Below are 12,211 nucleotides of genomic sequence, written 5' to 3'. Positions count from 1 at the left end.
GAGGCAGGTGGATCACCTGAGGTCATGAGTTCGAGACCAGCCTGGCCAACATGCTGAAACCCTGTCTCTACTAAAAATATAAAAAATTAACTGGGCATGGTGGTGGGTGCCTGTAATCTCAGCTACTCGGGAGGCTAACGCAGGAGAATCACTTGAACCTGGGAGCCTGAGCCAAGATCTCGCCATTGCACTCCAGCCTGGGTGACAAGAGCAAAACTCCATCTCAAAAAAAAAAAAAAAAATTACACAAGTACTAAATTGAATGTATGATCTGCCTCCCTCAAACCTGCTCCTCTTCCAGTATTCCTGATCTCAGGAAATGGTACCACTCAGTTTCTCAAAGCAAAAGTCAGGGAATCATCTCTGACATTTTGCTATACTTCACCACCACCTCAGCCAAACAATCACCAAATCCCATTAATTCTCTCTCCTAGGCTCAGCACAGTGGCTCACATCTGTAATCCCGGCACATTGGGAGGCTGAGGTGGGTGGATTGCTTGAGGCCAGCAGTTTGAGACCAGCCTGGACAATGGCAAAACCCCATCTCTACTAAAAATACAAAAATTAGCCGGGTGTGATGGTGCGTGTCTGTAGTCCCAGCTACTGAGGAGACTTAGGCACAAGAATTGCTGGAACCCAGAAGGTGGAGACTGCAGTGAGCCAAGATCGCACCACTGCACTCCAGCCTGGGCAATAGAGCGAGACTCTATCTGAAAAAAAAAAATTATCCCTCCTAAATAATTATCCCTCCTAAATATCTCTCATATTAATCAACACAATAATATAAGTCTGCATTAATAATATAAGTCACCATCACTTTTTGTTTGGAATACAGTAATAGGTACCTAACTAATCTTCATGAATATTTTCTTGCTTCTTTTCAATCACTTGTCCATGTCCAAGACTGATTTTTTTTAATACACACATTACAGTATACCCTTTTATGAGTTTCCATTGCTCTTGGAATAAAGTCCAAATCAAAGCCTAATAATCTGACTGCTGCTTACTTCTCTGGCTTCATCTCTTACCACTCTCTTCTTCGCTGTTATGTTCCACTCATGCAAGCCCCATTCTCCTTCTCTTCCCAGGGCCTTTGCATCTGTTATACCCAATGCCCAATAACTCTTCCCTGCCCATTTCCCTTCCCAGCTCCTTTGCCTATCTCTCACCAATTCATCTTTCATGTTTTAGCTAAAGTATTGCTTCCTTGGAAGGGCCATCCTGACCTCCAAACTAAGTAATGTCCCTTATCATAAAGTTTCAAAGTCCCTTATGCTTTTCCTTGATAGGATTTAGCACTATTATAATTAACTAATTATTTCTGAATTAATATTTTCATGTCTGGCTTCCCCCACTAGACTGTAAACTACAAGAGGGCTGGACTGTATAAACTTGTTCACCATGATAGCCTCAGTGCCTGACAAAGTACCTAATACATGCTTGACATTCAGTAAATACAGGTCAAAAGAATAAAGATTGAATAAATGAGCAAAAAAAAATTTCCTGAAGAAATGAACTAAAACTAAGCCAATGCACCAACAACAGGCAAGCAGAGAGCAAAATTATGAATGAACTCCCATTTACAATTGCTACAAAGAAAATAAAATACCGGGCCGGGCGCGGTGGCTCACGCCTGTAATCCCAGCACTTTGGGAGGCCGAGGCAAGCGGATCATGAGGTCAGGAGATTGAGACCATCCTGGCTAACACGGTGAAACCCCGTCTCTACTAAAAATACAAAAAAATTAGCCGGGCATGGAGGCGGGCGCCTGTAGTCCCAGCAACTCGGGAGGCTGAGGCAGGAGAATGGCGTGAACCCGGGAGGCGGAGCTTGCAGTGAGCCGAGACTGCGCCACTGCACTCCAGCCTCGGCGACAGAGCAAGACTCTGTCTCAAAAAAAAAAAAAAAAAAGAGAAGAAAGTACCTAGCAATACAGCTAACAAAGGACGTGAAGGACCTCTTCAAGGAGAACTACAAACCACTGCTCCAAGAAATCAGAGAGGACACAAACAAATGGAAAAACATTCCACACTCATGGATAGGAAGAATCAATATCATGAAAATGGCCATATTGCCCAAAGTAATTTATAGATTCAATGCTATTCCCATTAAACTACCATTGACATTCTTCATAGAATTTTAAAAAGCTATTTTAAAATTCATATGAAACCAAAAAGGAGCCTGTATAGCCAAGACAATCCTAAGCAAAAAGAATGAAGCTGCAGGCATCATGCTACCCAATTTCAAACTATACTACAAGACTCTAGTAACCAAAACAGCATGGTACTGATACAAAAACAGACACATAGACCAATGGAACAGAATAAAGAACTCAGAAGTAAGACCGCACACCTACAACCATCTGATCTTCAACAAACCTGACAAAAACAAGCAATGGGGAAAGGATTCCCTCTTTAACAAATGATGCTGGGAGAACTGGCTAGCCATATGCAGGAAACTGAAACTGGACCCCTTCCTTATACTTTACACAACAATTGACTCAAAATGGATTAAAGACTTGAATGTAAAACCCAAAACTATAGGGGAAAAAAACAAAACCTAGAAGAAAATCTAGGCAATACCATTCAGAACATAGGCACAAGCAAAGATATCATGACGAAAATGCCAAAAGCAATTGGAACAAAAGCAAAATTGACAAATGGGATCTAATTAAACTAAAGAGCTTCTGCATAGCAAAAGAAACTATCATGGTAGAAAATGGGAGAAAATTTTTTCGATCTATCCATCTGACAAAGGTCTAATATCCAGACTCTATAAGGAACTTAAACAAATTTACAAGGAAAAAAAAAAAAAAAACCCCATTAAAAAGTGTGCTAAGAACACGAACAGATACTTTTCAAAAGAAGACATTCATGCAGCCAACAAACAAAAAAAAAGAGCTCAACATCACTGATCATTAGAGAAATGCACATCAAAACCACAATGAGATACCATCTCACACCAATCAGAATGGCAATTACTAAAAAGTCAAGAAACAACAGATGCTGGCAAGGTTGCAGACTAACAGGAATGCTTTTACACTGTTGGTGGGAGTGTAAATTAATTCAACCATCGTGGAAGACAGTGTGGCAATTCCTCAAAGACCTAGAGGCAGAAATACCATTTGACCCAGCAATGCCATTACTGGGTATATACCCAAAGGAATACAAATCATTCTATTATAAATATACATGCACACATATGTTCATTGCAGCACTATTCACAATAGCAAAGACATGAAATCAACCCAAATGCCCATCAATGATAGACTGAATAAAGAAAATGTGGTACGTATACCCGATGGAATACTATGCAGCCATAAAAAGGAATGAGATTATGTCCTTTGCAGGGACATGGATGGAGCTGGAAGCCATCATCCTCAGCAAATTAATGCAAGAACAGAAAACCAAAAACTGTGTGTTCTCACTTATAAGCGGGAGCTGAACGATGAGAACACATGGACACATGGAAGGGAACAACACACACTGGGGCCTGTTGGAGGTTGTGGGGGAGAGGGAGAGCTTCAGGAAGAATAGCTAACGGATGCTGAGCTTAATACCTAGGTGATAGGATGATCTGTACAGCAAACCACCATGGCACACATTTACCTATGTAACAAACCTGCCCATCCTGCACATGTACCCTGGAACTTACAATAAAAGTTGGAAAAAAAAAAAAAACTAAGCCAGTGTTTAAGGCAGTGCTGAAATATAAGGAATGCTACAAGAATGAATGTAAACCATAGGAGAAAGATGGCTTCTTGAACTGTATTTGGAATTGTATTAAGATGGCAGCTGAAGGTAGTGATGGAAGTAGAAATTAAAGTTGAATTTCGGGACCATGCTCTCTATTTATTAATGGGAAATATGCCATGGATATTGACCAATTAGAATGACAGATGACAAATTAAAGGTTTTTCTGGTGCTTTACAACCTTCAAAATAATAAGTTAATTTGAATCTAGTCACAGAATCATTGCATAGTATTTTAACTTCTGTTTTCTCCCATAAAACAAAGAAAGCTGTTCAAGCAATGAAATCAATGATAAAGATAAGACTAATGCCAATTTCTAACTCCAATTCTGATTCTCCTTCTGACTACCCTGTCTTTAAAATATTTTCCTCAGATCACAAGCTAAATCTGAACAAAAGAAAATATCTGTTGTTTGGCCGGGCACAGTGGCTGATGCCTGTAATCCCAGCACTTGGAGAGGCCGAGGCGGGAGGATCACCTGAGCTCATAAGTTCAAGAACAGTCTAGGCTATGTGGCAAAACCCCATCTCTACAAAAAACACAAAACTTAGTTGGGGATGGTGGTGTGCACCTGCAGTCCCAGCCACTCGGGAGGCTGAGGTGGGAGGATGGCCTGAGCCCAGGAGGCAGAGGCTGCACTGAGTCGAGATCATACCACTATATCCCAGCCAGAGCAATAGAGCCAGACCTCATCTCAAAAAAAAAAAAGAAAGAAAGAAAATATCTGTTGTTCAAATATCTGTTCATTGTTTTTAGAAGTTTCCAATGACACTAACATTCCTTCCTTCTCCCCTTCTTCAGAGAATTGTACTTCATTGTTCAGTGTTCAGTAAATTTCAATATAAGGTAGTAAGGTAAGAAACTTACAGTCCACATAAATAAATACATTTGCAAAGCACTGAACAGAATTTTAGGAAACTCTTACTGTGAGAAAACAAGATATTTCTATCATGCTCCAAATCTACATTTTGAAAAGCTACAGTCATGACAAAAAGTCTGAAAAAATGCACAATTTGATGAGGGGTTTTGTAAAAGACTTCAAATTTTCTTAAAAGGATAAATTTTTAATTACCTTTTATACAATCAATAAGCAAGTATAAGTACAATTATGTGTACTTTATGATCTAGAGCAAGTGATGATGGTAAAGGTCAGTATATCAAAGAAAGGGGCATTCTAAAATTAAGATTATAAGTTAACAATGAGGCCCTCAAATACTACCTAATCAATCAGAGAAAGATGATCTTTTGAACTACTGCTATTGGCTACAGAAAAAAAATAAAAACTTTCTGTTGCTCCCTAATTCCTATATTTAGAAATTATCTCCCATGAGTTTATAAACTACATAAATTTTTCACATATAGGCTAGGCACGGTGGCTCACGCCTGTAATCCCAGGACTTTGGGAGTTTGACGTGAGCAGATCACTTGAGGTCAGAAGTTTGAGACCAGCCTGGCCAATAAGGTGAAATCCCATCTCTACTAATAATATAAAAATAAGCTGGCTTGGTGGCACCGTGCCTGTAATCCTAGCTACTCAGGAGGCTGAGGCAGGAGAATCACTTGAACCCAGGAGGCAGAGGCTACAGTGAGCCGAGATCGTGCAACTGCACTCCAGCCTGGGCAACAGAGCGTCTCAAAAAAGAAAAAAAAAAAATTTCACATGTATTTTCCTTAGAGAACTAACTTCTATGGTAGAAAACTCAGTATTTTTGAGGTACTCATCTCTATTTCTGCATGTGCCTCATCCCTAAAAAAACATGTTTAATGAGATGAGGAATCATTCATAATCAAATCATAATAAAATATAAATATACCGTTTGCATCTTTGGGGCACAGGCCCTGCTGACCATACATAGAAGTTCATGGACACCTCGATAACTCAGACCAGTCACCCTCATAAGCTCCAGTGGGGAAAGACATAAAAAGTCCTAAAGAAACATAAAGAGAGTATTTTAAACATATATGTGTAACAAAGATACTAGAGTTAAAAGGAAACCTTCAATTGATACTGCCTATGTAGACAAAAGTACAATTTATCGCAGATCAAAGATTTATACATTCATTGTAGTATTTTCCCCATAAATATGCCTTAACTAAAAGTTGTAATGACACAAACTTATCTTCTAATTATCCTGTTTAGTTGGCATATACCAGAGGATACACCAAATAATATCACATAGCACCAGCATCCAATCCAGGTGTGTATGAGCGCTACACTTGTGCCAAAAAGAATCTGGGTATAAATATATGCCCAGAAAGTGTCAGGTTGAAAGAGTTTCTTTCTTTTTTTTTTTTTTTTGAGACAAGAGTTTTGCTCTGTCACCCAGGCTGGAGTGCAGTGGCACGATCTCGGCTCACTGCAACCTCCACCTTCCGGGTTCAAGCGATTCTACTGCCTCAGACTCCTGAGTAGCTGGGACTACAGGCACTCACTACCATGCCTGGCTAATTTTTTTTCATTTTTAGTAGAAACAGGATTTCACCTATTAGCCAGGCTGGTCTCGAACTCCTGACCTCATGATCTGCCCACCTCGGCCTCCCAAAGTGCTGGGATTACAGGTGTGAGCCATCGTGCCCAGCCGAAAGAGTTTCTTTCTAAGCTAGAAGTTCACTCAGAGATAATATTTCATAGTTGAAAAAGAATGAAACTGACTATAGGATCAAATAACAAATTTCATACTTTTAAGAATGTTTCCGAGTATAAATATGCGAATAATTAAATGTATAACAAAGGAACCGATGTTATCTTTAACACAGAAAGCAATTCAAAAAAAAAAAATTGCAGAATGCTCTGTGAACATGTCTTATTAAAGATAAAATCAGGCCAGGCATGGTGGCTCATGTCTGTAATGCCAGCACTTTGGGAGGCTGAGGGAGGCAGATCACTTGAGATCAGGAATTTGAGACTAGCCTGGCCAACATGGTGAAACCCCGTTTCTACTAAAAATCCAAAAATTAGCCAGGCGTGGTGGCATGTGCCTGTAAACCCAGCTACTCAGGAGGTGGAAGCAGGAGAATCACTTGAACTGGGGAGGAGGAGGTTGCAGTGAGCCGAGATGGCACCACTGTACTCCAGCCTGGGCAACAGAGTGAGACACTGACTCTAAACAAACAAACAAAAAAAGGATAAAATCCTAAGATAAAACCTTAAATCTAGCCAGGCACAGTGGTGTGTGCCTGTAATCTCAGCTAGCTGGGAGTTGAGGCTGGAGGATTGCTTAAGGCCAGGAGTTTAAGATCAGCTGGGGCAACATGAGAACCTAGTCTCAAAAACAACAAAGAACAAAAACAACCAACCAAAACCTTTAAATCTTATTTACCCTGCTAAGGAGGACTTGCTTCAGCACCTTGCTTAAAAATGCAAGATCTGCTCTATATATTTCTCATGCTCCATCAACAAGAAAATGGTCTATTAATTTCTTTTGCTTTTAAGAGAAATGATACATGTTGAATAGTATCTCCTCATTTGAGTCATATTTCTCATGTAACTATAAAACAGTAAAGCTGTTACTTCACCTTATGCCATGACCACTCTCCCCTCAAAATGCAAAAATACTAAATTTGGGTAAATGAAATCGCAATTGGAAATGCATCCAAGGAGGCTTGATATTTACAATTAGCCTATGGAAAAGCACCAGCATTTATCTTTTTTTTTTGTAAGCCTACATTTTCATATTTCAAGTTTAAGAGGTATTAAGGTATAAAGTTAACTTGTGCATAAAACTTCTCAATAAAAATGTTAAATAAAATTTACCTGACAGGTAAGGATCTGATGTCTACTCAGACGGTCACACAGCTCTTGTGATAAACCCACTCGTTTTAGTTTCTTGCTACCCATGCCTCCAGATCCAGCAAAGAAAAGAAGAACCATGAAAAAAACAACAGAATATAACATAAGTGATAGTGAATAGGCTATCCAAAACAAAATTAAAAATTCCTCAAGTTTCTCCATATGCAAAATGAAACATATTGTGTTAAAAATATTACTGATAAAGGAATGCTATAGAACCTTTTTAAATGTTTTAAATAGGAGAGACATTTGTTCGTCAAACAGGCACACAGAGAAACAAGGCAACCTCAAATATAATTTCACACAATTATTTGATATTTACTACATGAATATAGTACCACTTCACATTTGTAGAGCACCTTAAAATGTTCAATGCATGTCTAAATTTTATTTGGAAATGTAATTAACTTTCAAGGCATATTTCCAAACAGAACTACTAGAAAGTCTATTGCACTGTAACAATTTACATTGCACTGTAACAGCAATAAGTATATTTATTGAGCACCTACCACATACCAGGCACTGTTCCAAAACTTATCTAAATTATCACATTTAATCTTCTCAATAGCCCTAGAAGGAAAGTAGATTATTAGCCCCTTTTCTACATATGAGAAAACTAAAGCCTGGAAAAGTTAGCTAGTCCATTGTCACCAGAAAACATAAATGACTGATCCAGAATTTGAACCCAGGCAGTCTGATTCTGAAACCTATCCTCTTAACCATTATACTCTACTGCAAGTCCATAATCATGTTTAACTCTTCCTTTTTCTAGGAGTCAGAACACACCTTCTGAATCAAATGAGATTTTATCACTGCAGTATTAAAATGTTCTTTTTAAATATATATATATATATGTAGAGAGAGAGAGAGAGAGACAGAGAGAGGTCTGGCTGTGTCACCCCAGCTGGAGTGCAGTGGCTCGATCTCGGCTCACTGCAACCTCCCTCTCCTGGGCTCAAGCAATCCTCCTACCTCAGCCTCCCAAGTAGCTGGGACCGCAAGTGTGCACCACCATGTCTGGCTAATTTTTGTATTTTTTGTAGAGACAGGGTTGCCACCATGCCTGTCCAATTTTTGTATTTTTTGTGGAGACAGGGTTTTGCCATGTTGCCCAAGCTGGTCTCGAACTCCTGGGCTCAAATGATCCTCTCGCCTTGACCTCCTAAAGTGCTGAGATTACAGGCATGAGCGATCAGGCCCAGCCCAAAATGTTCTTTATTACACTAGTTGCTTATATTCTCACAAGCAGTTAAATTTTACTATTGTACGTTGCTAGGGGTAAGTGAGGCTCATGAAAAATTTATCTTCACAGAGCTAAAAAAGAATTACTGTGAGTCTCTTAATACACACACAGGAGAAGCTGTATATCTCATTGAGATGGTAAAGAAGTATCCTCTGGAAAGAACTGAAACAGGAACTCTTCATGGATCCAAGGAATAAAGTAATATAGTTATCAGAAAAGAAGTAACATTTTGGAATGAAAATATATGTATACTGACAATGTACATATCTGTTTATTTCCAATACCATGGCCCAAATTTCTATTTAACACTTAAATTCTCTGAATCAGACTGAATCAATCTCTCTCTCTCTCACACACACACAATATACATACATACACACCTCTCACAAACACAAAATACATCCTCCTTATTTCTCTCTATGGGAATTTGTTAGCATTGACTTGTTTCCCCCGGTAGAAAACCAAGTGATACCTGCTATAACATTGCCTAGTGTCTTTTCAGATCAGGTAGTTTCAGGTAATGACATCATTTAGACTGATAAATTCAATTTAAAAAAAAAAGAAGAAGAAGAAAGAAAAGAACTATAGGCCACACGAGGTGGCTCACGCCTATAATCCCAGCACTTTGGGAGGACAAGGCAGGCAAATTGCTTGAGCCCAGGAGTTTGCGACCAGCCTGGGCAACATAGAGAGAACCTGTCTCTACAAAAAAATACAAAAATTAGCTGGGCATTGTGCTGCACACCTGTAGTAGTCCTAGCTACCCAGGAGGCTGAGATGAGAGGATCACCTGAGCCCAGGAGGTCGAGCCTGCAGTGAGCTGTGATCATGCCACTGCACTCTAGCCTGGGGAACAGACTGAGACCCTATCAAAAACAAAAAACAAACAAACAAAAAACTATAAATTCTAAACTACAGGGACTTTAACAACAACCAATTCTGCCATTTCTGCCTTATAGGGCCACTCCCATCACTTGCCTGGACTATTGCATATTGTTTCTGACCACTCCATTCATTTGTTCCTTAATTTACTCTTTCCACAGGCATTTAAATACACACCCTGCTGAGGTCTGGGGTACAAGAATCATTAAAGCATATTCCCTCCCCTTTGAATACTCATAGTCGAGATGAAAAGAGTGGTACACACAAATAACTACAGCCATGCAGTAAGTATTAAAATTGCTATTTAAAAGTGCTATGGGAGCAGACAGGAAGAAGCCCCAAATTCGCCTGCAAAAGTCAGATCAGTGTCACAATCCTGCCCTGAGTAGCTTCCTAAAAAGTCACGCTTATCCTTTAACACTTCCCATGGGACTGGTCGACCACAGGATAAATTCCAAACTTCTTAGGGTAGCATAGAGAAACATCAAAAATTGGTCCCTCGCTTCCTTCTCACTCATACATCACATTGCAACGTTCAGTTCCTATCCTTCCTGGCAGTTACTTCACCTCTCAGTGTCTTAATTTCCTTAAAACCCTTGTTTTACAGTCATATGAATTTACTACTTCATATGACTGTAGTGGAGGTTAAAGGACTCGGGGAGTGCCTGGCACATAGTACTTAAGGTCAGCAATCATCATGTAGTGACTCTCACGATCTGCCCTCCAGCCACATGGTATGTGTATTGGTAGGTCACGCATCCTGTCTCCCTGACTTCCCTCCACAAAACCTTCCCCAGAGTCAAGTCTTTTCCTCTCCAATGTTCTCATCAACTTCGTACATATCTATTCGATAATCTTATCAAAATACTATTATGGCTTGCAAGTTTGTTTGCCGCCACCGGAGCACGTAAATTCCTGTGGCGTATGTGTGCGCGAACGCACGTATGTGTATTGCACATGAGGGGAGACGGTCAACCCTGGAGAATGAACCTGTCCTCCTTACCACCAAGAAAAGAAAATTCTTCATGTTAGATGTTCAACAACTGTTTAGGAACAATATTAGCTAATATTTATTGAGCCCTTATTACGTGCCACACTGTTCCAAAGGCTTCGGATATTTTACCTCACTTTACAGATAAGGATACTGAGGCAACTAGTTGAGAAACTTGGGCAAAGTTAAACAGCTGACAATTGGTGTGAAGCTCGCATTCGAATCCAGGGACCGGACTCCAGATTCCACGCTCTCCAACACCACCTGAAGTGGGACAGTCCCTCAACTTCCCCTAATGACAGACTGCCTGAAGCGGGAAGGGGCTGGGGAGGAAGATGGGCATCAACAGGCGGAAACATCACCCAGAATCCCCTAAAAAAAGCTTTTTCCAACAATGAGCAGCTTCCAAGCATTCACCACCAAAAGAAGGCCCGAAGCTCCCCCAATTCACAGCGGGGTTCTTAGTGACGATCCCGTCTTAAGGGGGCGTGACCAGCACCCAAGAGAAAATCTCCGCTCCCCCAATATCGAAACCCACGGGCCTAGGGAAGGAGCAAGAAATAATGAGCGAACCCCACTTGCCCACAACGGCACCCCACATGAAACTTTCCAGTACCGGGTCTGCAGCATCCAACTTTCAAGTTTCCCCACCCTTTACACAGTTTCCCCGCGGAAAACGCCGCAAAGCAACAACCGAAGCACTGATTGGGTCGTCGTTATGGCTACTGTATCCAGTCAGAGGCCGGCAGAGGCCCAGGTTGGCTCCGCGGCTTGCTGGGAATTGTAGTTAATATGGTGATCAGCCTAACAGATCGAATCTGAAGCAGTTTCTCAATATAGTGATTATCAAAATATGTTGGAGGATCATTACCAAAGAGAATGTGAAACAAGGGAACACCCTGTTTGGAAATTTTTCTTTTTTTTTTTTTGAGACGGGGTCTCGCTCTGTCGCCCAGGCTGGAGCGCAGTGGCGCGATCTCGGCTCACTGCAAGCTCCACCTCCCGGGTTCACGCCATTCTCCTGCCTCAACCTCCCTAGTAGCTGGGACTACAGGCGCCCACCACCACGCCCGGCTAATTTCTTTATATTTTTAGTAGAGACGGGGTTTCACCGTGTTAGCCAGGATGGTCTCGATTTCCTGACCTCGTGATCCGCCCGCCTCCCAAAGCTCTGGGATTACAGGCGTGAGCCACCGCTCTCGGCCCTAGAAATATTTTTTTCGTGTATCATCACTTTTCAAAATGGCTTAAAGGGGTCAGGCGCAGTGGCTTAAGCCTGTAATTTCAGCACTTTGGGAGACCGAGGCGGGAGGATCACTTGAGCCCGGGAGTTCGAGACCAGCCTTGGCAGTATAGTGAGACACTCTCCCCCACCCCTCCGCCTCTACAAAAAATACAAAAAATAGGCCGGGCGCGGTGGCTCATGCCTGTAATCCCAGCACTTTTGAAACTGCCCGGTGGGTTCACCTTGCCGGCTGCCTAGACAGAACCGATTTATCAGGACAGGGGAATTGCAATGGAGAAAGAGTAATTCAAGCAGAGCCAGCTGTGCG

At 41.1% G+C, this 12,211-nt stretch overlaps 1 protein-coding gene across 20 annotated transcripts in view; it reads right to left on the bottom strand.

The window, feature by feature from the left end:
- RAD51B (RAD51 paralog B) overlaps positions 1–11,378 on the bottom strand; it is a 799,436-nt gene extending 788,058 nt beyond the window's left edge. For 5 of the 20 annotated variants that reach the window (XM_003778325.5, XM_063715898.1, XM_024231669.3 and 2 more), the window contains exons 1-3: positions 11,275–11,377; positions 7,507–7,592; positions 5,567–5,680 (exon numbers count right to left, since the gene is read on the bottom strand). In XM_003778325.5, coding sequence (XP_003778373.3) covers positions 5,567–5,680; positions 7,507–7,590 — 198 coding nt within the window. In that variant the 5' untranslated portion in view covers positions 7,591–7,592; positions 11,275–11,377. Of the gene's footprint in view, positions 1–5,566; positions 5,681–7,506; positions 7,593–8,051; positions 8,119–11,236 lie in introns of those variants that run through there. The other 15 variants (XM_054530771.2, XM_054530770.2, XM_054530773.2 and 12 more) reach the window with 8 other exon arrangements.
- Between the last annotated feature and the right edge of the window lie 833 nt (positions 11,379–12,211).

The sequence above is a fragment of the Pongo abelii genome, chromosome 15 (genome assembly GCF_028885655.2).
Source record: "Pongo abelii isolate AG06213 chromosome 15, NHGRI_mPonAbe1-v2.0_pri, whole genome shotgun sequence".
NCBI lineage: Eukaryota > Metazoa > Chordata > Mammalia > Primates > Hominidae > Pongo > Pongo abelii.
The sequence above is the reverse complement of the archived record's forward strand: the minus strand, read 5'-3'. Positions and strand labels throughout refer to the sequence as shown.